The following is a 27,376-nucleotide window of genomic DNA, read 5'->3' as shown; positions in this document are numbered from 1 at the left end:
GAGATGGAGGGAGAGAGAAACAGAGAGAGGGACAGACAAAAAGAGAGAGTCAGAATGACAGGGAATGAGAGAGAGTTATTGAGGGAGCGGCAGAGAGAGAGGGAGGAGAGAGAAATGAAATGAAATGAAAATCGCTTATTGTCACGAGTAGGCTTCAATGAAGTTACTGTGAAAAGCCCCTAGTTGCCACATTCCGGCGCCTGTCCGGGGAGGCTGGTACTGGGAATCGAACCGTGCTGCTGGCCTGCTTGGTCTGCTTTAAAAGCCAGCGATTTAGCTCAGTGAGCTAAATCAGCCCCTGTATGAAGTTACTGTGAAAAGCCCCTAGTCGCCACATTCCGGCGCCTGTTCAGGGAGGCTGTTACAGGAATCGAACCGTGCTGCTGGCTTGCCTTGGTCTGCTTTCAAAGCCAGCGATTTAGCCCTGTGAGCTAAACAGCCTCTTGCCAGTGGCTCCTCTGGCTCCAGAGATGGAGCCAGTGAAAAAGAGAACACAAGCGAGGGATAAAACGAGAGGCTATGAAATAGAGGTAGGGACAGGAGAGAGAGAGAGAGAGTTGGAGAGACTGACAGAGGGAGCAAAATAGAGAGGGAGAGTGAGTGAGAACGTTAGAAGGAGTGAGAGAGAGACAGAGAAAGAGATCAAGGGGGTGACAGAGAGAGAGATGGAGGGAGTGAGAGATGGAGGGAGTGAGAGAATTAGAGAGAGAGAGAGAGAGAGAGAGAGAGAGAGTGAGATGGAGGGAGAGAGAGAGTTGGCAGCAGGCTGGGGCGAGAGAGAGATGGAGGGAGAGAGTGAGAGACAAAGAGATGCAGGAAATGTCAGAGAAAGAAAGATAGAGGGTGTGACAGAGAGATGGAGGGAGAGAGAGATGGAGGGAGAGAGAGATGGAGGGAGAGAGAGATGGAGGGAGAGAGATGGAGGGAGAGAGAGAGATGGAGGGAGAGAGAGATGGAGGGAGAGAGAGATGGAGGGAGAGAGAGATGGAGGGAGAGATAGATAGATGGAGGGTGAGATAGATGGAGGGAGAGAGAGGGCAGCACGGTAGCATTGTGGATAGCACAATCGCTTCACAGCTCCAGGGTCCCAGGTTCGATTCCGGCTTGGGTCACTGTCTGTGTGGAGTCTGCACATCCTCCCCGTGTGTGCGTGGGTTTCCTCCGGGTGCTCCGGTTTCCTCCCACAGTCCAAATTGTGCAGGTTAGGTGGATTGGCCATGCTAAATTGCCCTTAGTGTCCAAAATTGCCCTTAGTGTTGGGTGGGGTTACTGGTTTATGGGGATAGGGTGGAGGTGTTAACCTTGGGTAGGGTGCTCTTTCCAGGAGCCGGTGCAGACTCGATGGGCCGAATGGCCTCCTTCTGTACTGTAAATTCTATGATCTATGAAGAGAGTGAGAGATGGAGGGTGACAGAGTGAGTGAGTTGGAGGGAGAGAGAGAGAGATGGAAGGAATGTCAGAGAGAGAGAGAGAGAGAGAGATGGAGGGAGTGACAGGGAATGGCCACAAAGGATAATGGGAATTGTGGCCAAGTCTGGACACAGCCCTGTGTATTGAGCAAAGGAAAACCAGACCGAACTGAAACTTGCACCTGTTAAAGGTCAATCACCGATTTCCCCAGGACAATAGACTCAAATCAAGGAATAGCAACAGTAGCAGACTCCCCCTTATTTGGAAAGGCATACGTACTTGGGACAAAGGTAACTAGGACCCGCCCAGCCATCGAGGTACCCGCCTCTAATTGGCCGGTATCGATTAGAGTGATCGAGACCGTTTCGGTCCATTGGATCCTGAGTTGGGACCGCCCAAAACGGCGCGAAAGAGGAGAAGGATAAGAGGATCGATCTCTTTTGGGATCAGCCTGTGCCCACACCAATCGCAGCGTAACAACCAGCCAAGTTCAAGACCTGCGATCGCTACCTGAGAGAGACGAGCCGCAGCCGAGACGAACCTGACGATTTCCAGCCGACACACGTGGGGACTCGGATAAAGGCCTTATCTACCCGCACAGAGCCGGTCACCCAGAAGTTAAGTTAATTAAGAAGTTAGTTGATAGGTGTAGTTTAATACGTAGCCACGTGTATCATTGCGCAGGGAGATACGTCTTGTGGGTAATAATAAACTGTCTTTTGCACTAACATACTGATTGTGTGGTCACTTGGTCAATACCAGAAACATACTCACAGCTTGTGGTTTGTTAACAGAAGTAGCAACAAGAGAGAGAGAGAGAAGAGATGGAGGGAGAGGGATGGGGAGAGAGAGAGATGGAGGGAGGGAGTGACAGAAAAAGAGTGAGATGGAGGGAGGGAGAGAGAGAGACAGAGAGAGGTGGAGCAAATGTGAGACAAGCGGAGGAGTGAGAGAGATGGAGGGAGTGAGAGAGATAGAGGGATAGAAAGATGGAGAGAGAGAGAGATGGAGAGAGATGGAGAGAGGTGGAGGGAGAGTGGGAGATGGAGGGAGATGGAGAGAGATGGAGAGAGAGAGATGGAGAGAGAGAGATGGAGCTAAAGAGAGAAAGATGGAGGGAGAGTGGGAGATGGAGAGAGATGGGGAGAGAGAGAGAGATGGAGGGAGAGAGAGAGATGGAGGGAGAGAGAGATGGAGCGAGAGTGAGAGAGATGAAGGGAGAAAGAGAGATGGAGGGAGAGAGAGATGGAGGGAGAATGATGGAGGGAGAGAGAGGATGGAGGGAAAGAGAGAGAGAGATGGAGGGAGAGAGAGGATGGAGGGAAAGAGAGAGAGAGATGGAGGGAAGAGAGAGATGGAGGGAAAGAGAGAGAGATGAAGGGAAAGAGAGAGAGATGGAGGGAAAGAGAGAGAGATGGAGGGAAAGAGAGAGAGATGGAGGGAAAGAGAGAGAGATGGAGGGAGAATGATGGAGGGAGAGAGAGAGGATGGAGGGAAAAAGAGAGAGAGATGGAGGGAAAGAGAGAGAGATGGAGGGAAAGAGAGAGAGATGGAGGGAAAGAGAGAGAGATGGAGGGAAAGAGAGAGAGAGAGATGGCGAGAGGGAGAGAGGATGGAGAGAGAGAGTGAATGAGACGGAGGTGCGAGCCGGATAGTCTTACCGAGGTGTTCTGGCACTGCACGCTGCTGCTGTTGAATCGGACGGCGGGGACCCGCTGCACATGGCTCTGGATATTGAAGATGCACTCGTAGCTCCGCTGACCAGACTGCGGTTGTGGCAGGTTCCGTGCGCGCAGTGTGATTGGCCGGACAACTCCCACGGGCACCAGCACCTCGTTGTTCGGCATGATCTGCGGGCACGTCTGGGAGGGGCAGTGAGAGAATGGGAATTAATATCAGACAATTTCTGTCCCTGCCCCACACCCCCCTCCCTGCCCCTCACCCCATCCCACCCCACCCCGCCCCACACCCCCCTCCCCACTCCCTGCCCCACACCCCCCTCCCCACCACCCCTCCCCACACCCCCTCCCCGCCCCACACCCCCCTCCCCGCCACCCCGCCCCACTCCCTGCCCCACACCCCCCTCCCCACACCCCCCTCCCCGCCCCACACCCCCGTCCCCACACCCCCCTCCCCACACTCCGCCCTGTTGTGCCAAATGGAACGTCCAATCAGTGCCCAGCAAGATCCCGCAAAGAGCAAGACGCCAATGACGCAAATCAACTCTTTCTTTTAAGTGGTGTTGTTTGAGGAATAAACATTGGACCTGGGGAGATTGTTGCACAGGAACAGGAGGAGGCCCATTCAGCCCCTCTCGAACCAGTTACACAGGAACAAGAGGAGGCCCATTCAGCCCCTCTCGAGCCTGTTGCACAGGAACAGGAGGAGACCCATTCAGCCCCTCTCGAGCCTGTTGCACAGGAACAGGAGGAAACCCATTCAGCCCCTCTTGAGCCTGTTGTACAGGAACAGGAGGAGGCCCATTCAGCCCCTCTCAGACCAGTTACACAGGTACAAGAGGAGGCCTATTCAGCCCCTCTCTCTCGAGCATGTTACACAGGAAGAGGAGACGGCCCATTCAGCCCCAGTGGAGCCTGTCCCACCAGTCTATCAGATCACTGATCTATATCTTGGAACTCCGTCTACTTGCCTCGGTTCCAACAAAAACCTATCAATCGCGGGGTTGATATTTCCAATTGAATCCTCCACAGGCGCAATGGTTTTTATTGAGGGAGCAGAAAGTTCCAGATTTCCGCTCTCCTCAGAGTGAGAAAGGGGTTCCTGACCAGCACCTGGACAATGGCGCCAATGTCCTCAGCGATGGCCTGCTGAGATTGGGCCATTGCCTGCTGGGACTGGGTGATTGCCTGCTGGGACTGGGCCATTGCCTGCTGAGATTGGGCCATTGCCTGCTGGACTGGGCCATTGCCTGCTGGGACTGGGCCATTGCCTGCTGGGACTGGGCCATTGCCTGCTGGGACTGGGCCACTGCCTGCTGAGACTGGGTCATGGCCTGCTGGGTCTGGGCCATGGCCTGCTGGGACTGGGCCATGGCCTGCTGGGACTGGGCCATTGCCTGCTGGGACTGGGCCATTGCCTGCTGAGACTGGGCCAATGCCTGCTGAGACTGGGCCACTGCCTGCTGAGACTGGGTCATGGCCTGCTGGGACTGGGCCATGGCCTGCTGGGATTGGGGCATGGCCTGCCGGGACTGGGCCATGGCCTGCTGGGACTGGGCCATTGCCTGCTGGGACTGGGCCATTGCCTGCAGAGACTGGGCCATGGCCTGCTGAGACTGGGCCACTGCCTGCAGAGACTGTGCCATGGCCTGCTGGGACTGGGCCATGGCCTTCTGGGACTGGGCCATGGCCTGCTGGGACTGGGCCGCGGCCTGCAGAGACTGGGCCATGGCCTGCAGAGACAGGACCATGGCCTGCAGAGACTGGGCCGTGGCCTGCAGAGACAGGACCATGGTCTGCAGAGACTGGGCCATGGCCTGCAGAGACTGGGCCATGGCCTGCAGAGACGGGCCATTGCCTGCTGGGACTGGGCCACTGCCTGCAGAGACTGGGCCATTGCCTGCTGAGACTGGGCCACTGCCTGCAGAGACTGGGCCACGGCCTGCAGAGACTGGGCCACGGCCTGCTGGGAGACTGGGCCATTGCCTGCTGAGACAGGGCCACGGCCTGCAGACACTGGGCCATTGCTTGCTGGGACTGGGCCACTGCCTGCAGAGACTGGGCCATGGCCCGCTGAGACTGGGCCACTGCCTGCAGAGACTGGGCCACGGCCTGCAGAGACTGGGCCATGGCCTGCTGGGAGACTGGGCCATGGCCTGCTGGGAGACTGGCCATGGCCTGCAGATACTGGGCCATGGCCTGCTGAGACTGGGCCACGGCCTGCTGGGAGACTGGGCCATTGCCTGCTGAGACAGGGCCACGGCCTGCAGAGACTGGGCCACGGCCTGCTGGGACTGGGCCACGGCCTGCCCAGACTGGGCCACTGCCTGCAGAGACTGGGCCACGCCCTGCAGAGACTGGGCCATGGCCCGCTGAGACTGGGCCACTGCCTGCAGAGACTGGGCCATGGCCCGCTGAGACTGGGCCACGGCCTGCAGAGATTGGGCCAATGCCTGCTGAGACTGGGCCATGGCCTGCAGAGACTGGGCCACGGCCTGCAGAGACTGGGCCACGGCCTGCAGAGACTGGGCCATGGCCTGCAGAGACTGGGCCACGGCCTGCAGAGACTGGGCCATGGCCTGCAGAGACTGGGCCATTGCCTGCTGGGAGACTGGGCCACGTCATTGAACGCCTCTGCTCTGGCTCATGGCTTCCTGTGAGAGGGCAGCCATGTCCTGGGCCACGGACGCCGCCCGCACGGAGAGCCCCAGGCCTTGCATACTGCGACCCATGTCTGCAGCATTGTGGTTCTGATGTTCTGTATTTCCTGTCAGATGTCCACGGGAAACCTAGGGCTGTGCCACCCATCGGAGGTGGGGGGGGGGGGGGGGGGGTACTCACCTGGCTACCCTGACAAGGTCACTGACCTTCTTGTGACGCTGGACGCCTGTCCTTGCTGTCACGGCCACGGCACTGACGGCCTCTGCCACCTCCCTCCACAGGCGCCGGCTGAGGCGTGGTGCGACCCTGCGGCCGTGTCTGGGGTACAGGGCCTCCCTCCTCTGCTCCACTGCGTCCAGGAGCGCCTCGATGTCCCGCTCCTGGAACCTTGGCGCTGTGCGGCCATTTTGACGGGGGGGGCCGTCCTTTGTGCAGCGGTGCCGCGTGGCATCACTGATGCCGGGCGCGTCCGTGACGGGTGACGCCGTCGCGAATGGCGTCACGCCGCTGCTAGCCCATTCCCGGCCGGAGAATTCGCGACGTTCTGGCGGGGGTCCGACGCCGGAGTCATTTGTGCCGTTTTTGCCGCTGAATTCGGCCCATCGCTCTGATTCACGGAGAATCCCGCCCCAGAGCTGTTTATGTGGATGGTTGACTGTTAAACAGCAGAGAGGTAAAAATGGATCAACAAAGACACTTTACTCAGCTCTCATTAATGAGCTCATTGAGAAACCAGTAGAGATTTTCAAGTATCCATCAATTGCTGCTCTTTAACCCCGTGTTAGCTCAACTCATCAGTTCTACAGGCACTTAATAAATGTGACAGGCTGTAGCTGTGCCAAGGCCTCACGCTGGAGAGACTGAAGGCGTCGCCGGCATCGCCAACCAAGCCCTCCGCATCCACGCACACACACATCCACACACACACACACACACACATCCACACACACACACATACATCCACACCACACACATACATCCACATCCACACACACATCCACACACACATCCACACACACATCCACACACACATCCACACACACATCCACACACACACACATACATCCACACACACACACATACATCCACATCCACACACACATCCACACACACATCCACACACACATCCACACACACACACATACATCCACACACACACACATACATCCACATCCACACACACATCCACACACACACACATACATCCACACACACACACATACATCCACATCCACACACACATCCACACACACACACATACATCCACACACACACACATACATCCACATCCACACACACATCCACACACACACACATACATCCACACACACACACATACATCCACATCCACACACACATCCACACACACACACATACATCCACACACACACACATACATCCACATCCACACACACATCCACACACACATCCACACACACATCCACACACACACACATACATCCACACACACACACATACATCCACATCCACACACACATCCACACACACACACATACATCCACACACACACACATACATCCACATCCACACACACATCCACACACACATCCACACACACATCCACACACACATCCACACACACATCCACACACACATCCACACACACATCCACACACACACACATCCACGCACACACACACACCACACACACATTCACACACACTCCACACACACATCCACACACACATCCACACACACATCCACACACACACACACACACATCAACACACACACCCACACATCAACACACACACACACACCACACACACACATCCACACATACACACACATCCACACACATCAACACACACACACACATCAACACACACATCAACACACACACACACACCCACACACACACACATCAACACACACACATCCACACACATCCACACACACACACATCCACACACACACACATCCACACACACACACATCCACACACATCCACACACACACACACACATCAACACACACACACACACACATCAACACACACACACACACACCCCCACACACACACACACACATCAACACACACACACACACACATCAACACACACACACACACCACACACACACATCCACACATACACACACATCCACACACATCCACACATACACACACATCCACACACATCAACACACACACACACATCAACACACACACACACACCCACACACACACACATCAACACACACACACATCAACACACACACACACACACACATCAACACACACACACACACACACCCACACATCAACACACACACACACACACACATCAACACACACACACACACACATCAACACACACACACACATCCACCCAACGATTCTCGGCCTGGGATGGGAAGCCGGGTCCCACCGGCGCTGTTCACATCTGCTCTTACCCGGCGGGACCTTGGCGTGGATGCATCCGGGGCGGGGGGGGGATCCGATCCGGGGGGGAGGGGTCCTCCGCTGGGGCCTGGCCTGCGATCGGGGCCTACCAATCGGCGGGCCGGCCTCTCAGGCTGGGGGCCTCTTTTGTTCCACGCCGGACCCTGTAGCCCTACGCCATGTTGCATCGGGGCTGGCGCGGAGAAGGGAGCCACCGCTCATTTGCAGCAATCGCGCCGGTGCCACTGCGCATGCGCAGACCGGCGGCGCCCATCTGATGCCGGCCTCGGCAGCTGGAGCGGCGTGGGTAGCTCCAGTGCCGTGCTGGCCCCCTGTCGGGGTCAGAATTGCTGATCCTGAGGGCATGTTGACACCATCGAGACACGCGACGGCGTTTACAGCGGCGTCAACACTTAGCCTCAGGACCACAGAATCCCGCCCAGGGAGAGAGAGAGAAAGAGAGAAACTGAGAGAGGGGAAAGGTGACTGAGAGAAAGACGGAAAGACAGAGACGGAAGGACAGAAAGAGAGAGAGAGACGGGGCAGCATGGTGGCGCAGTGGTTAGCACAGCTGCTTCACGGCGCCGAGGTCCCACGTTCGATCCCGGCTCTGGGTCACTGTCCGTGTGGAGTTTGCACATTCTCCCCGTGTCTGCGTGGGTTTCGCCCCCACAACCCAAAGATGTGCAGGGTAGGTGGATTGGCCACGCTAAATTGTCCCTTAATTGGGAAAAATGAATTGGGTAATCTAAATGCATTTTAAAAAAAGAAAGAGAGAGAGAGACAGAGAGATAGGGGAAAAGCGAGTGAGAGACAGAAAGACTGGGAGAGACAGAGGGCGGGGTTCTGTGACCCCGGGCCGGGTAGGGCGCAGGATCGCTGATCCTGGGGGCCTGTTGACGGCGTCGTAAAACGCAACGCCGTTTACGACGGCTTCAACACTTAGCCTGAGGATCAGAGAATCCCGTCCAGAAAGACTGCCAGAGAGACAGAAAGAGATCAAAAGGGAGCAAAATGTTGGAGAATGTGAAGAATAAAGAAGCTGAATGTTATTTAAATGGAGAAAGACTGCAGAAAACTGCAGCACCGAGAGAGTTAGGGATCCTTGTGCGTAAATCACAAAAAGCCAGGATGCAAGTTCAGCAGGTCGTCGGGAGGGCAAATGGAATGTTGGCTTTTATTTCAAAGGGAATGGAGAATAAAAATAGGGAAGTCCTGATAAAACTGTACACGACACCAGTTAGACCGCACCTGGAATACTGTGAACAGTTTTGGTCCCCGTATCTAAGGAAAGATATCCCGGCATTGGAGTCAGTCCAGAGAAGGTTCACTTGATCCCGGGAATGGGGGGGATTTTGTTATGAGGAGGGGTTGAGTAGGCCGGGGCCTGTACCCATTGGGAGTTTAGAAGAACGAGAGGCGACCTTATTGAGACAGAGAGGATTCTGGGTGGGATTGGCAGGGTCGATGCTGAGAGGACGTTTCCTCTTGTGGGAGAGTCTGGGACCAGAGGGCAGTATCTCAGAGTCGGGGGGGGGGGGGGGAGGGGGGGGGCATTTGAGACAGAGATGAGGAGGAATTTCTTCCCTCAGGAGGGAGTGAATCTGTGGAATTCTTTACCGCAGAGAGCTGTAGAGGCCGGGTCGTTACGTATCTTCAAGGCCGAGAGAGACAGGTTTTTAATCAGTGAGGGGGTCGAGGGTTACGGGGGTAAGGCAGGAAAGTGGAGTTGAGAATTATCACAGCAGATCAACCAGAATCTCATTGAATGGGGGGAGCAGACTCGATGGGCTGAATGGCCGACTCCTGCCACTACTTATGATCTTAAAAGGGATAGAAAGAGAGACTCAGCTGGAAAGAGTGAGATAGAGAGCAGACAGATGGGGACAAGGTTAGATAAAGAGAGACACATAGAGAGAGGCGAAGAAGCAAGAGAGAAATAGAGACAGGAAAAGAGAGACAGACAAAGGGAGTGGCAGAGTGAGACAGAGAGACACAGAGAGGGAAAGAGACAGACAGAAAGAGACCCTCCAACAGTGCGGCACTCCCTCAGCACTGACCCTCCAACAGTGCGGCACTCCCTCAGTACTGACCCTCCGACAGTGCGGCACTCCCTCAGCACTGACCCTCCGACAGTGCGGCGCTCCCTCAGCACTGACCCTCCGACAGTGCGGCGCTCCCTCAGCACTGACCCTCCGACAGTGCGGCGCTCCCTCAGCACTGACCCTCTGACAGTGCGGCGCTCCCTCAGCACTGACCCTCCGACAGTGCGGCACTCCCCCAGCACTGACCCTCCGACAGTGCGGTGCTGCCTCAGTACTAACCCTCCCGACAGTGCGGCGCTCCCCCAGCACTGACCCTCTCACAGTGCGGCGCTCCCTCAGTACTGACCCTCTGACAGTGCGGCACTCCCTCAGCACTGACCCTCTGACAGTGCGCACTCCCTCAGCACTGACCCTCTGACAGTGCGGCGCTCCCTCAGCACTGACCCTCCCGTCAGTGCAGCGCTCCCTCAGCACTGACCCTCCGACAGTGCGGCGCTCCCTCAGCACTGACCCTCCCGACAGTGCAGCACTCCCTCAGCACTGACCCTCCGACAGTGCGGCACTCCCCCAGCACTGACCCTCCGACAGTGCGGTGCTGCCTCAGTACTAACCCTCCCGACAGTGCGGCGCTCCCCCAGCACTGACCCTCCGACAGTGCGGTGCTGCCTCAGTACTAACCCTCCCGACAGTGCGGCGCTCCCTCAGCACTGACCCTCTGACAGTGCGGCACTCCCCCAGCACTGACCCTCCGACAGTGCGGCACTCCCCCAGCACTGACCCTCCGACAGTGCGGTGCTGCCTCAGTACTAACCCTCCCGACAGTGCGGCGCTCCCTCAGCACTGACCCTCCCGACAGTGCGGCGCTCCCTCAGCACTGACCCTCCGACAGTGCGGCTCCCTCAGTATTGACCCTCCGACAGTGCGGCAATCCCCCAGCACTGACCCTCCGACAGTGCGGCGCTCCCTCAGCACTGACCCTCCGACAGTGCGGCACTCCCTCAGCACTGACCCTCTGACAATGCGGCGCTCCCTCAGCACTGACCCTCTGACAGTGCGGTGCTCCCTCAGCACTGACCCTCTGACAGGGCGATTGGTCAGATGAATAAGTTTGTGGACATCACAAAGGTTGGTAGAATTGCCGATAACGATGAAGATTATCAGAGGATGCAACAGGATATCGATTGGTTGGCGACTTGGGCGGATAGATGGCAAATGGAGTTTAATCTGGAGTAATGTGAGGTAATGCATTTTGGAAGGTGGGAAATATGCAGTAAATGGCAGAACCCTTAAGAGTAATGATAGGCAGAGGGATCCAGCTGTACAAGTCCGCAGGTCACTGAAAGGGGCAACACAGGTGGAGAAGGTAGTCAAGAAGGCATACGGCATGCTTGCCTTCATCGGCTGGGGCATTGAGTATAAGAATTGGCAACACATGCTGCTGCTGTATAGTTAGGCCACACTTCGAATATAGTGTTCAATTCTGGTCGCCACACTACCAGAAGCATGTGGAGGCTTTAGAGAGGGTGCTGAAGAGATTTACCAGGATGTTGCCTGGTATAGAGGGCATTAGCTGTGACGAGAGGTTGGATAAACTCGGTTTGTTCTCACTGGAACGACGGAGGTTGAGGGGCGACCTGATAGAGGTCTACAAAATTATGAGGGGCATAGACAGAGTGGATAGTCAGAAGCTTTTTCCAAGGATGGAAGAGTCAATTCCTAGGGGCTTTGATAGAGTCATCAGACTCGAAACGTTAGCTGTTTTCTCTCCCTACAGATGGTGCCAGACCTGCTGAGATTTTCCAGCATTTTCTCTTTCAATTCCTAGGGGACATAGGTTTAAGGTGTGAAGGGCAAAGTTTAGAGGAAATGTGCGAGGGACGTTTTTTTTACACAGAGAGTAGTGGGTGCCTGTAACTCGCTGCCGGAGGAGGTGGTGGAAGCAGGTACGATAGTGACGTTTAAGGGGCATCTTGATAAATACATGAATCAGATGGGAATAGAGGGATACGGACCCCGGAAGTGTAGAAGGTTTTAAGTTAGATGGGCAGCATGGTCGGCACAGGCTTGGAGGCTGTTCCTGTGCTGTTTTTGCTCCCTCATCATTGACCCTCTAACAGTGCGGTTCTCCCTCAGCACTGACCCTCTGACAATGCGGCGCGCCCTCAGCACTGACCCTCACACAGTGCAGAGCGCCCTCAGCACTGACCCTCACACAGTGCGGAGCGCCCTCAGCACTGACCCTCTGACAGTGCGCCACTCCCTCAGCACTGACCCTGCGACAGTGCGCTGCGCCCTCAGTACTGACCCTCCGACAGTGCGGTTCTCCCTCAGCACTGACCCTCCGACAGTGCGGCACTCCCTCAGCACTGACCCTGCAACAGTGCGACGTTCCCTCAGCACTGACCCTCCGACAGTGCGGCACTCCCTCAGCACTGGCCCTCCGACAGTGCGGCACTCCCTCAGCACTGACCCTCCGACAGTGCGGCGCTCCCTCAGCACTGACCCTCCGACAGTGCGGCACTCCCACAGCACTGACCCTCCGACAGTGCGGCGCTCCCTCAGCACTGACCCTCCGACAGTGCGGCACTCCCTCAGCACTGACCCTGCGACAGTGCGGCGCTCCCTCAGCACTGACCCTCCGACAGTGCGGCGCTCCCTCAGCACTGACCCTCCGACAGTGCGCCACTCCCTCAGCACTGACCCTCCGACAGTGCGGCACTCCCTCAGCACTGACCCTCCGACAGTGCGGCGCGCCCTCAGCACTGACCCTCCGACTGTGCGGCACTCCCTCAGCAATGACCCTTGATTGGGGGAGGGGGGAAGGATTAAGCCTTTGAACTTGATGGCAGGGGAACAACCTTCTGACACTGAATAGCCTGGTGAGAGCGAGCGACATGCCACAGACGAGGGAAGTGTTGAGAAAGCGAAAAAGGTTTTAAAGATTTTTAGCTTCAAAAGGTTTCAGAAGAAAAGCTGACGTGAAGTGCTAAATCTGCAAAAAAATACCCACTCAGCAGCAGAGCGTGAGGAGAGAAGTCCTTTAAAAAGTGCCTGACTAAACCTTTCTCACAGGGGCTTTGTACTGATGTGCTGACTGACGGAGACACTTTGATTGTCCTCAATGAGTGAAAGAGGGCATGAGCTGCTGATGGGAGCTCCCCTTCTCCGCTAATTAATTACCGTTCCAACTTTGTTCTGTCGAATTGACTTATAGAGGCAAACCGGAACCGTCCAGAAAACAGGCACTAAAGAACTGTCAACAATACTCACGCACACGCTCGCACACACAAAGGGCTGTTCCGATACTAGGGATGTGGCCCAGACTCCAGCACTTTTCCCAAGAATTAATCCCTTCCTGCTTCTAAATATAGAATGCTCCCATCCCTCGGGAATCGCCGCTTTCCCACCGCAGCTCTCGCCATGAGACGGGTGAGGCGGGGGGGGGGGGGGGGGGGGGGGGGGGGGATGGGGGGGGGTCCCCTTCACACTCGAGACGGCAGTCAAACGGATTTCTCCCTCCGTCGGGCATTTCGAAATGGTGGCCCATAGAACATAGAAAATACAGCACAGAACAGGCCCTTCGGCCCACGATGTTGTGCCGAACTTTTGTCCTAGATTAAGAACAAATGAATCTACACCCCACCATTCTACCGTAATCCATGTACCTATCCAATAGCCGCTCGAAGGTCCCTAATGTTTCCGACTCAACTACTTCCACAGGCAGTGCATTCCATGCCCCCACTACTCTCTGGGTAAAGACCCTACCTCTGACATCCCCCTATATCTTCCACCATTCACCTTGAATTTATGTCCCCTTGTAATGGTGTGTTCCACCCGGGAAAAAAGTCTCTGACTGTCTATCTATTCCCCTGATCATCTTATAAACCTCTATCAAGTCGCCCCTCACTCTTCTCCGTTCTAATGAGAAAAGGCCTAGCACCCTCAACCTTTCCTCGTAAGACCTACTCTCCATTCCAGGCAACATCCTGGTAAATCTCCTTTGCACCTTTTCCAAAGCTTCCACATCCTTCCTAAAATGAGGCGACCAGAACTGTACACAGTACTCCAAATGTGGCTGCATCAAGGTTTTGTACAGCTGCATCATCACCTCACGGCTCTTACATTCAATCCCTCTGCTAATGAACGCTAGCACACCATAGGCCTTCTTCACAGCCCTATCCACTTGAGTGGCAACTTTCAAAGATCTATGAACATAGAACCCAAGATCTCTCTGCTCCTCCACATTGCCTACAACCAACCGTTAACCCTGTATTCCGCATTCATATTTGTCCTTCCAAAATGGACAACCTCATACTTGTCAGGGCTAAACTCCATCTGCCAATTCTCAGCACAGCTCTGCATTCTATCTATGTCTCTTTGCAGCCGACAACAGCCCTCCTCATTATCCACAACTCCACCAAACTTCGTATCGTCTGCAAATTTACTGACCCACCCTTCAACTCCCTCATCCAAGTCATTAATGAAAATCACAAACAGTAGAGGACCCAGAACTGATCCCTGCGGTACACCACTGGTAACTGGGCTCCAGGCTGAATATTTGCCATCCACCACCACTCTCTGACTTCTATTGGTTAGCCAGTTTGTTATCCAACTGGCCAAATTTCCCACTATCCCATGCCTCCTTACGTTCTGCATAAGCCTTCCATGGGGAACCTTATCAAATGCCTTACTAAAATCCATGTACACCACATCCACTGCTTTACCTTCATCCACATGCTTGGTCACCGCCTCAAAGAAGTCAATAAGACTTGTAAGGCAAGACCTACCCCTCACAAATCCGTGCTGGCTATCCCTAATCAAGCAGTGTCTTTCCAGATGCTCAGAAATCCTATCCCTCAGTACCCTTTCCATTACTTTGCCTACCACCGAAGTAAGACTAACTGGCCTGTAATTCCCAGGGTTATCCCTATTCCCTTTTTTGAACAGTGGCACGACATTCACCACTCTCCAATCCCCTGGTACCACCCCTGTTGACAGTGAGGACGAAAAGATCATTGCCAACGGCTCTGCAATTTCATTTCTTGCTTCCCATAGAATCCTTGAATATATCCCGTCAGGCCCGGGGGACTTGTCTATCCTCAAGGTTTTCAAAATGCCTAACACATCTTCCTTCCTAACAAGTATCTCCTCGAGCTTACCAGTCTGTTTCACACTGTCCTCTCCAACAATATGGCCCCTCTCATTCGTAAATACTGAAGAAAAGTACTCGTTCAAGACCTCTCCTATCTCTTCAGACTCAATACACAATCTCCCGTTACTGTCCTTGATCGGACCTACCCTCGCTCTAGTCATTCTCATATTTCTCACATATGTGTAAAAGGCCTTGGGGTTTTCCTTGCCCTCTCTTAGCTCTCCTAATCCCTTCCTTCAGTTCCCTCCTGGCTGTCTTGTATCCCTCAAGCGCCCTCAGCCTTACATAAGTCTCCTTCTTCCTCTTAACAAGACATTCAACCTCTCTTGTCAACCATGGTTCCCTCACTCGACCATCTCTTCCCTGCCTGACAGGGACATACATATCAAGGACACGTAGTATCTGTTCCTTGAACAAGTTCCACATTTCAATTGTGTCCTTCCCTGACAGCCTATGTTCCCAACTTATGCACTTCAGTTCTTGTCTGACAGCATCGTATTTACCCTTCCCCCAATTGTAAACATTGCCCTGTTGCACACACCTATCCCTCTCCATTACTAAAGTGAAAGTCACAGAATTGTGGTCACTCTCTCCAAAATGCTCCCCCACTAACAAATCTAACACTTGCCCTGGTTCATTACCAAGTACCAAAGCCAATATGGCCTCCCCTCTGGCCGGACAATCTACATACTGTGTTAGAAAAGCTTCCTGGACACACTGCACAAACACCACCCCATCCAAACTATTGATCTAAAGAGTTTCCACTCAATGTTTGGGAAGTTGAAGTCACCCATGACAACTACCCTGTGACTTCTGCATCTTTCCAAAATCTGCTTCCAAATCTGTTCCTCCACATCTCTGTTGCTATTGGGGGGCCTATAGAAAACTCCCAACAAGGTGACTGCTCCTTTCCTATTTCTGACTTCAACCCATATTACCTCAGGAGGCAGATCCCCCTCGAACTGCCTTTCTGCAGCTGTTATACTATCTCTAATTAACAATCCCCCCCCCCCCCCCCCCCCCCCCGCCCAACCACCTCTTTTACCATCCTCCCTAATCTTATTGAAACATCTATAACCAGGAACCTCCAACAACCATTTCTGCCCCTCTTCTCTCCAAGTTTCCGTGATGGTCACCACATCGTAGTCCCAAGTACCGATTCATGCCTTAAGTTCACCCACCTTATTCCTGATGCTTCTTGCGTTGAAGTATACACACATCGGCTTCCTTAGTTGCTGGACAACAGGTCCAGTTCCCATTCCCCTGCCAAATTAGTTTAAACCCTCCCGAAGAGTACTAGAAAACCTTCCCCCCAGGATATTGGTGCCCCTCTGGTTTGGATGCAACCTGTCCTGCTTGTACAGGTCCCACCTTCCCCAGAATGCGCTCCAATTATCCAAATACCTGAAGCCCTCCCTCCTACACCATTCCTGCAGCCACGTGTTTAACTGCACTCTCTCCCTATTCCTAGCCTCGCTATCACGTGGCACCGGCAACAAACCAGAGATGACAACTGTCTGTCTGTCCTGGCTTTTAACTTTCAGCCTAACTCCCTAAACTCATTTATTATCTCCACACCCGTTTTCCTACCTACGTCGTTGGTACCAATGTGCACCACGACTTCTGGCTGCTCACCCTCCCCCTTAAGGATCGTGAAGACACGATCCGAGACATCCCTGGCCCTGGCACCCGGGAGGCAACATACCTTCCGGGAGTCTCGCTCACGACCACAGAATCTCCCATTTATTCCCCTAACCATTGTGTCTCCTATCCCTATTGCTTTTCTATTCTTCCCCCTTCCCTTCTGAGCCCCAGAGCCAGAGACCTGGCAGCTAGGGCCTTCCCCCGGTAGGTCATCCCCCCCAACAGCATCCAAAATGGTATACTTGTTTTGAAGGGGAAAGGCCACGAGGGATCCCTGCACTGTCTGCCCGTTCGCTTTCTTTCCCCTGACTGTAACCCAGCTACTCTTGTCCTGAACCTTAGGTGTGGCTATCTCCCGATGTATTGAACCCCCCAAAGCGATCCCGGAACACCCACAAAACCCCAACTCACCAATAAGGGGGTCCTCAAGGCCCCCCCCTGAACCCGCACAGGCCAACCCCGGGCCCGACCTCCATCGCAGGAAAAAAATGCCAGCCGGCAGTGCCCCTGCCAGCTGACAGTGCCACATGGGCAACTTGGCAGAGTCGGGCTGGCCCCAAGGTGGCACTACCAGGGTGGCAGGCAGGCGGCAGCAGTGCCAGAGTGACATCCTGCCGAGAGGGCATGCACCTGGGGGACACCAATCCGCTGGGAGACCCAGACGAGTGCCGATCCGTCTGGTCCCTGGTTGTGGGACCAGCGCCGATCGGCGCTCACCCGAGATCTCCAAGGCGAGGGAGTTAGATGGCCTTGGGTAAGGGCGCGGGAGTGTATGTTAGTGAGACTAGATGTCTCGTCCCAATGTGCTGATTGGTGAAACAGTGATCCTGCCCACAATGGGTGGGATTCACATCGAAAGGTCGCGCAAGATAGCGTTAGATCGCGCGAGGCGTGGCGAGCCATGTAGATCCCGGAAGAGGGATCGATCGGCATCTACCGGCCCTGGGGTGGAACGCGGCCGGTAGATCGCACCCAGAGAGAGAGAGACAGATACACAGAGACAGACCGACAGAGAGAATAAACGAGATAGACAGAGATAGAGTGAGAGACAGAAAGACAGAGCTTTAGGGATGGTATTCCAGATTTTAGGGCCCCCCCAGGTAGCTGAAGGCACGGCCGCCAATGATGGCACGATGGGAATCGGGGGATGCTCGAAGCAACGGAATTGGAGGAGAGCAGAGATTTCGGAGGGTTTTAGAAGGTTACAGAGATAGGGAGGGTTGTAGGGAGCGTTATAGGGGCTTGAGGGGCAACATAGTTACGCACTACTCACTACTGACCCTCCGACAGTGCGGCGCTCCCTCAGCACTGACCCTCCGACAGTGCGGCGCTCCCTCAGCACTGACCCTCCGACAGTGCAGCGCTCCCTCAGCACTGACCCTCCGACAGTGCAGCGCTCCCTCAATACTGACCCACCGACAGTGCGGCGATCCCTCAGCACTGACCCTCCGACAGTGCAGCGCTCCCTCAGCACTGACCCTCCGACAGTGCGGCGCTCCCTCAATACTGACCCACCGACAGTGCGGCGCTCCCTCAGCACTGACCCTCCGACAGTGCGGCGCTCCCTCAATACTGACCCTCCGACAGTGCGGCGCTCCCTCAATACTGACCCACCGACAGTGCCGCGATCCCTCAGCACTGACCCTCCGACAGTACGGCGCTCCCTCAGCACTGACCATCCGACAGTGCGGCAGTCCCTCCCTGAACCTGCGACAAAGAGATCTCGGTGTATGAAGAGACCGATCACTAAACGTCGCACCACAGGTTAGTGACGGCCGGGCAGCACGGCGACGCAGTGGTTAGCACTGCTGCCTCGCGTGCTGAGGGCCCGGGTTCAATCTCGGGCCCGAGTCACTGTCCGAGTGGAGTTTGCACATTCTCCCCGTGTCTGCGTGGGTCTCACCCTCACAACCAATGTGCAGGGAGGGTAGATTGGCCCATGGGGAGTGGGGAGAATGTGGGACTCGCTCCCACGGGGAGTGGGGAGAATGTGCGACTCACTCCCACGGGGATTGGGGAGAATGCGGGACTCGCTCCCACTGGGAGTGGGGAGAATGTGGGACTCGCTCCCACAGGTAGTGGGGAGAATGTGGAATTCACTCCCATGGGGAGTGGGGAGAATGTGGAACTCGCTCCCACGGGGAGTGGGGAGAATGTGGGACTCGCTCCCACGGGGAGTGGGGAGAAAGTGGATAGGCTTTGGGGGGAGTCGGGAGGTGAGTTACTCTCCGCAGGATTCCCAGCCTCTGACCTGCTCTGGTAGCCACAGTATTTATACGGCTGGGTCCAATTCAGTTTCTGATCAATGGTAACCCCCAGGATGTTGATTGTAGGGATTCAGCGATGGTAACGCCATTGAATGTCAAGGGGAGATGGTTAAGATTTTCTCTTGTAGGAGATGGACATTGCCTGGCACTTCTGAGGCGTGAATGTAACTTGACACATGTCAGCCGAAGGCTGGATATTGTCCAGGTCTTGCCGCATTTGGACACGGACTGCTTCAGTGTCGGTATGGTGAATGGTGTTGCCAAACACTCCCCCTTCAGATCGTGCATTGGAGGGAAAGTCATTTGCAAACCTCGCCAGGCCGCCAGACCTCTGTTTTCTCAGCAGCACCGACACAATGGTCTGCTGGCTATTCGACTGGAGGAGGCGGTTTGGGATGAAGCTTGGTGAAGCTGAGGCGTATTTACAAATCCGGAACAACACACTCACATACACATAGGCCTCATATAAAACCTGGACCTTTCCTGCTGAGTGGCCCCCTTACCTCAGTCATGTTCACTCGGCCTTCCTGGAAGGAGCAATCCCCCGCGTCGTGCGTGCAGACGTGACGATATTTGCACCAGTGACAGGGGTAGGGTCCACCGACACAGGACAGACATCTGACAGTGAGAGGAGAGAGGGGGTTACAGCTCGCAATTCGACAGATTTAACATAATGTACGTCCCACACATGGTAATGCAGAGAAGGATTCTATCTCGGGATTCACACTGATAGTGAGATACAGAGTAAAGCTCCCTCTACACTGTCCCCATCAAACACTCCCAGGACAGGTACAGCACGGGGTTAGATACAGAGTAAAGCTCCCTCTACACTGTCCCCATCAAACACTCCCAGGACAGGTACAGCACGGGGTTAGATACAGAGTAAAGCTCCCCCTACACTGTCCCCATCAAACACTCCCAGGACAGGTACAGCACGGGGTTAGATACAGAGTAAAGCTCCCTCTACACTGTCCCCATCAAACACTCCCAGGACAGGTACAGCACGGGTTTAGATACAGAGTAAAGCTCCCTCTACACTGTCCCCATCAAACACTCCCAGGATAGGTACAGCACGGGGTTAGATACAGAGTAAAGCTCCCTCTACACTGTCCCCATCAAACACTCCCAGGACAGGTACAGCACGGGTTTAGATACAGAGTAAAGCTCCCTCTACACTGTCCCCATCAAACACTCCCAGGATAGGTACAGCACGGGGTTAGATACAGAGTAAAGCTCCCTCCACACTGTCCCCATTAAACACTCCCAGGGCAGGTACAGCACAAGGCTAGATACAGAGTAAAGCTCCCTCTACACTGTCCCCATCAAACACTCCCAGGACAGATACAGCACGGGGTTAGATACAGAGTAAAGCTCCCTCTACACTGTCCCCATCAAACACTCCCAACACGGCGTTAGATACAGATGCATATGGAGTTCAAAATGTGATAAGGTCTTTCGAGTGTTAGGAAAATGAAGGTCAGTGAGGTAGAGAGAGAGTGAGGAGGAGAGAAAGAGAGAGAGAGTGTGTGTGTGTGAGAGAGAGCGATAGAGAGTGAGAGATAGACAGAGAGAAGGAGGGAGGGAGAGAGAGAGAGAGTCACAGTGAGTGGGAGGTAGAGAGGGAGGGAAAGAAATAAAGGGAGAGAGACAAAGCAAGAGCAACAGAGGGAGGGAGCGAGTCCGAGGGAGAGGCCCACAGTGAGGCGAGGGAGAAAGAGACAGAGGAAGAGGGAGGGAGAGGCAAAGCGACAAAATGAATGAGAGGAACAAAGTGATGAGAGAGGGAGGCTGGGAGAGAGACAGAACGAAAGAGAGCGAGAGAGAGAGAGAGAGAGAGACACACAGAGCAGTGCAAAAATATTCAGTCCATAGGCTGGGCTCAGCTTGACCACGGGGGTGAGGGGTGAGAGTGCAAACGCACACAGGCTCCACCTGGGCCCGTGTCGAGAGCTGGGTGTTGTCTATCTTGTCAGTTCGGAGTCACTCTGAGTGGGCAGAAGGTCATTCTGTGCTGACCTGAGCCTGTTGACAGCGGATTTGGACCGGCGTGTGAATCAGGTGCTATTAACAAAGAAGTCATTTCCTCCCTGTTGGGAGCCAGGACAGCCTAAGAACAACAGCAACTGTCCCTGCTTCTGGGTCCTGGAGTAACATCGCCTGCCACTCTGAGACAGGGTGCCCCAGCACGTCCCATCAGCGTGCCCACAGCTATCTCCCCTCTCCGCGAGATATCTGCCTCAGCCCGAGAGTGTGTGAGAGAGAGAGAGAGAGAGAGAGAGAGAAACGGAGGGAGAGCCTAGGGCAGGGAGACAGTCAAACAGACAGGGGGCGCAGGGTCGGAGAATCGCCCGGGACCGGAGTAAATCCCGCCCACGCCGTGGCCGCAATTTTACGCCACCGGGGAATTGGCGGGGGCGGGAATCACACCCCGCCGATCGGCGAGCACCCTGCGGCGATTCTCCGGCCTGCGATGGGCTGAAGTCCCGCCGCTTGGAGGCCTCTCCCGCCGCCGTGGTTTGAACCACCTCTGGTGGCGGCGAGATAGGCGGCGCGAGCGGGGCCCCGGGGTCCGGGGGGGGGGGGCGGGACGATCGGACCCCGGGGGGTGCCCCAACGGTGGCCAGGCCCGCGATCGGGGCCCACCGATCGGCGGGCGGGCCAGTGCCGTGGGAGCACTCTTTCTCCTCCGCCGCCGCCACGGCCTCCACCATGGCGGAGGCAGAAGAGAATCCCCCAGCGCGCATGCGCCGGTGGTGATGTCAGCGGCAGCTGACGCACCGCGCATGTGCGAACCGGCGAAGGCCTTTCGGCCAGCCCCGGCGCCGGGCGTCAAAGGCTGCAGGAGCCGGTTTGGGCGCCAGTCGGCGTGGTGCCAACCGCTCCGGCGCGCGCCCAGCCCCTCAATGTGAGGGCTTGGCCCCTTCTCCGCACCTTTGGGGAGGCCCGATGCCGGAGTGGTTGGCGCCACTCCGCTACGCCGGGAACCCCCGCCCCGCTGGGTAGGGGAGAATCCCGCCCAGGGAGAGAGGGAGGAAGAATGTGAGAGAAGGAGAGAGACAGCGAGAGAGGGAGGGAGAATGAGAGGCAGAGAGACACCGAGAAAAAGGGGGAGTGAGGGCGAGGAACAGAGGGCGTGAGAGAGACAGACAGAGATAAATGGGGAGAGAGAGAGTGTGAGAGAGAGACAGAGGGGGATGGAGAGAGTGAGAAAGACAGAGGAAGGGGAGAGAGAAGAGAGGCAGAGAGAGAGGGACAGAGAAAAAGAGAGAGAAAGGGGGATTGGGAACGAGGGGTAGAGGGAAAGAGAGTATGAGAGGTAGAGTCGGAGAGAAGGAAAGAGAAACAAGGACAGAAGAGGGAGAGAACGTACGAGAGGGACAGACAATCAGGGAGAGAAAGGGGGAAGGAGAGAGTGTGAGAGACAGGAAGAAAGAATGCGAGTCAGAGGGAGGAGGAGATAGAGCGGGGAAGAGAGAGGAAAGAAAGAGAGAAAAGGGGAGAGAGAGAGGGGGAGTGAGGGGGGGGGGGAGCCAAAGAGGGAGAGTCAGCAAAAAAATGACAGTGAGTGAGTGAGAGAGAGAGAGAGAGAGAGAGAGAGAGAGAGAGAGGACAAAGAGGGCTAAACAGAGAGAAAGAGAGGGATAGAAAAGGGGAAGAGAGGGAGAAAAAGCAAGAGGGATGTAAAGAGGGACAGGAAGCAAGACAGAGAGTAACAGAGAGAGAGGGAGTAGGAAAATGAGAGATAGATGATGAGAGAGAGAGAGAGAGAGTGAGAGTGTTTGGCTGTCCTCTCCTGAAGGAACTGGGCAGTGCAGGAATGTGGGACTAAGCAGACTGGACAAGGTGGACATGAGGCGGGGGAGACCCGCAAAGGCCCCCCTTCCTGACATCCCCCTCGCCAGTGGAGGAGTGGGCAAAACATAGACGCCATGGTGGACAGGGAATGCTGGGAAGGGGGTAGGGTAATCGCTGCATCGCTGGTTGGCGTGGTAACAGGCCAGGCAGGGATAGGGGAGGGGAGGGGAGGAATATGAGAACCCAGAGCGTTGCACAACTACTGACGAACCTCGGAGGGAACTCTGATAGACTCAGAAGCCAGGCAGGAAACAGATGGGAGCTGATTACAGAGACGCACATTGCCAGGACGGCACTTGTACACTTCACATTACACACAACAGCTGTTCCCACACGGGGCAGGGTCTCTGTGTCTTTTCCCAGCCTTTACCCAGCCCCCAGTCAACATGTTGCTTAACACTTTACTGAATCACGGTCCAAAGCCCCAGAAACAGGCTATTCTGCCCTCTGCTCATGTCCCTACCCCCACACCAGGCTCCTCCCACTCCCCCCATGTCATCTCCCATCCCATCTCCTTTTATTCATTTATCCAGCCATCCCCCTCTCCCCCCTTAAACAAACTGACATGATTTGCCTCAACCACTACACATGGGACCGTGTTCCACATTCTCCCCACTCCCCGTGGGAGCGAGTTCCACATTCTCCCCATTCCCCGTGGGAGCGAGTCCCACATACTCCCCGCTCCCCGTGGGAGCGAGTCCCACATTCTCCCCATTCCCCGTGGGAGCGAGTCCCACATTCTCCCCACTCCCCGTGGGAACGAGTCCCACATTCTCCCCACTCCCCGTGGGAGCGAGTCCTACATTCTCCCCACTCCCCGTGGGAGCGAGTCCCACATTCTCCCCGCTCCCCGTGGGAGCGAGTCCCACATTCTCCCCACTCCCCGTGGGAGCGAGTCCCACATTCTCCCCACTCCCCGTGGGAGCGAGTCCCACATTCTCCCCGCTCCCCGTGGGAGCGAGTCCCACATTCTCCTCACTCCCCGTGTGAGCGAGTCCCACATTCTCCCCACTCCCCTGTGGGAGCGAGTTCCACATTCTCCCACTCCCTGTGGGACCGAGTCCCACATTCTCCCCACTCCCCGTGGGAGCGAGTCCCACATTCTCCCCACTCCCCGTGGGAGTGAGTTCCACATTCTCCCCGCTCCTTATGGGAACAAGTCCCACGTTCTCCCCACCCCCTGTGGGAGCGAGTCCCACATTCTCCCCACTCCCCGTGGGAGCGAGTTCCACATTCTCCCCATTCCCCGTGGGAGCGAGTCCCACATACTCCCCGCTCCCCGTGGGAGCGAGTCCCACATTCTCCCCATTCCCCGTGGGAGCGAGTTCCACATTCTCCCCACTCCCCGTGGGAGCGAGTCCCACATTCTCCCACTCCCCTGTGGGAGCAAGTTCCACATTCTCCCACTCCCTGTGTGAGTGAGTTCCACATTCTCCCCGCTCCTTATGGGAACAAGTCCCACGTTCTCCCCACCCCCTGTGGGACCGAGTCCCACATTCTCCCCACTCCCCGTGGGAGCGAGTTCCACATTCTCCCCGCTCCCTGTGGGAGCGAGTCCCACATTCCAGGAGCACTATCTGTGAAGGAGCTACGCTCTGAAAGCTAGTGATTCCAAACAAACCTGTTGGACTTTAACCTGATGTTGCAAGACTTCCTCCTTTGCCCACCCCCAGTCCAACGTCGGCATCTCCACAATTGGATTTAGTTAGTGACCGTCTTATATTGCATCATCTCCTTCCCCACGACAGGAATCAATCTCGATCGTCAAGCCTTACGTCATTTTAAGAACCTCAATTAGGATCACCCCCCCACACCCCCCTCCATATGCCCTCTGCTCTTTTATTAAGTGGGTGGGGGGGGGGGGGGGGGGCGAGCCTACTATCCCTTTCCTGAAAGGGAGTCAATGGTTAATTACGCAGGAATGTCAATGTTTAAAGAGCCAACTAACCCTCGTTGGGGGTGGCAGGGGGAGGGGAGATGGTCTGGAGGTGTAGGGTGGCAAGTGGTCAGTACTGACCCCTCTCCCCACGGGGGCTGGAAGGCAATGGGGAGAGAGAGAGACAAAGAGAGAGAGACAAAGAGAGAGAGAGAGCAAGTGCTGACAAGATGGAGGATTCGTAATAGGGGCACAAGAGCAAGGAGGTTGTCTAGAACTTGTATAAAACAACAGTTCAGCCCCACCTGGAGCATTGTTTCGAGTTCTGGATGCCGCACCTTCGGGCGGATATGAAGGGCGGGATTCTGTGATCCTGAGGCTAAGTGTTGACGCCGTTGGAAACGCAGTTGCGTTTCTCGACGCCGTCAACACTGTCATAATATCCACTCATGTATATAATGAGATGCAGACAGGCAGTGATTGACACACAGGATAACCAATGAACACACAACTGGTAGAGAGCTAGTCTGGTCAAGCCAGTAGGAGGTTATCAGTTAGGTTAATAGAGTGTCAACCCACAGCAGATTATGTACAGCAATCAGCAAGTTCAATAAAACAGTGTTGGACCATCTCCTGTGCCGGAAGCCTGTTTCTAGTTTCACTGCATCCAGTTGCAGTCGATGTTAACAACTCAGATAACACATCAAACACAGCCTCGGGATCAGCAATTCTGGCCCCTACAGGGGGCCAGCACGGCACTGGAGCGGTTCACGCTGATCCCGGCGACGAATGGGCACCACAGGGTCAGAGCATGCGCAGTGGCACCAGCGCCAACGTGCGCATGCGCAGTGGTTCCCTTCAACGCGCCGGCCCCGGCGCAATATGGCGCAGGACTACAGGGGCCGGCGCGGAAGAAAGGAGGCCCCCCAGCCAGAGAGGCCGGCCCGCCGATCGGTGGGCCCCGACAGCGGGCCAGGCCACATCGGAGGCCCACTCCGGGGTCGGACCTCGGACCCCCCCCCCCCCACCCCCCCACAGGCTGCCCCTCGACCCTTCCACGCCGAGTTCCCGCCGGCTTTGAGCAGGTGTGGACGGCGCCGGCAGGACCCGGCTTTATTAGGACGGCCGCTTGGCCCTTCCTCTGCTCTGCGGAGAATCGCGTGCCGCCGTCAGTGCGGCGTGGCGCGATTCACGCCGGGCGCGGGGATTCTCCGGCCCGGCCCGACCCCGTGGCTGAGAGAATCCCGCCCGAAGACCCTGGAATGGAAGAGAGTGAGAGAGAGAGAGAGAGCACGAGACAGAGAGAGGGAGAGAAAGTGAGTTAGTGAGTGAGGTGTGTGTGAGTGAGTGTGAGAGTGAGTGAATGAGAGCGCAAGCATGAGAGAGATTGAGTGAGTGAGTGAGAGAGAGAGAGAGAGCGAGAGAGTGAGAAAGGGAGCATGAATGAGAAAAAGAGTGAGCACAAGAGAGTGAGTCAGTGAAATCGAGAGAGAGTGAGCAAAATAGAGTGTGTGAGTGAGGGAATGAGAGAGAGCGAGCAGAGAGCGATTGAGTAAGAGAGAGAGAGAGAGAGAGAGCGAGAGCGAGCACAAGTGAGAAAGAGAGTGAGTGAGTGACTGAACACGTGAGAGAGAGTGAGCAAAAGAGAGTGTGAGTGAAATAGAGAGAGAGAGATCAATGAGAATGGTTCCAGAGATGAGGGGGCATCAGCTCCATGGGCAGATTGGGGAAGCCGGACTGTTGTCTTCAGCTCCGTGACGCGGGGAACAGTGGCTTTGATCCCCCCCCCCACCCCCCAACCTCAGCATCCCCTATCCTTCCCCGGAATAATTGACATCCCAGTCGCTTTCCACGTGATGAAATCAGACAGGAAGCCTAGGAACCAAATCTGTTTTGTTCAGCTTGGTAGGCCTCTGGTCTCATTCCCATGGCAACCCAGCAAGGCGGCTGCTGGAAGTGCTAAATATCACAGGGTGAAATGGGTCGAATTTGTGTCTGCCGCGCTCTCTCTCTCTCTCTGAAAGAACATGAACTCACACAGCCCCAATCTCAAAATACAACAGAAACAGAAACTAAAATATGATTTGTTTTTGCACTTGTGATTCTGTGAGAAAAGATTCAATGAGCGAAAATGAAATCTCTCGCTGTCTCAATCTCTCTCGCACCCAGTCTCTATATCGTTCTCTGGATCTATCTCTTTCTATCTCTCTCTCCTTCTGTCTTTCTCTCTATCTCTATCTCTCTCTCACTTTGACTCGACCTCTCTCTCTCATGTTCCCTCTGTCTCTCCCTCTCTGACTCTATCTGTTTCTGTCATTCACTCTCTGTCTCTCTCCGTCTCTCTCTCTCCATCTGTCTTTCTCTCGGTCCTTCTTTCTTTCTC

General features: G+C 55.4%; 1 protein-coding gene across 1 annotated transcript in view; it reads right to left on the bottom strand.

The window, feature by feature from the left end:
• Positions 1 to 27,376, bottom strand: part of LOC119955811 (plexin A3-like) — a 91,463-nt gene that overhangs the window by 13,702 nt on the left and 50,385 nt on the right. Inside the window, 2 exon segments of the mRNA XM_038782402.1 lie at positions 3,072 to 3,272; positions 19,766 to 19,880. Of these exon segments, the coding sequence (XP_038638330.1) occupies positions 3,072 to 3,272; positions 19,766 to 19,880 (316 nt within the window).

Source organism: Scyliorhinus canicula, chromosome 21 (assembly GCF_902713615.1).
Source record: "Scyliorhinus canicula chromosome 21, sScyCan1.1, whole genome shotgun sequence".
Lineage (NCBI taxonomy): Eukaryota > Metazoa > Chordata > Chondrichthyes > Carcharhiniformes > Scyliorhinidae > Scyliorhinus > Scyliorhinus canicula.
The sequence above is the reverse complement of the archived record's forward strand: the minus strand, read 5'-3'. Positions and strand labels throughout refer to the sequence as shown.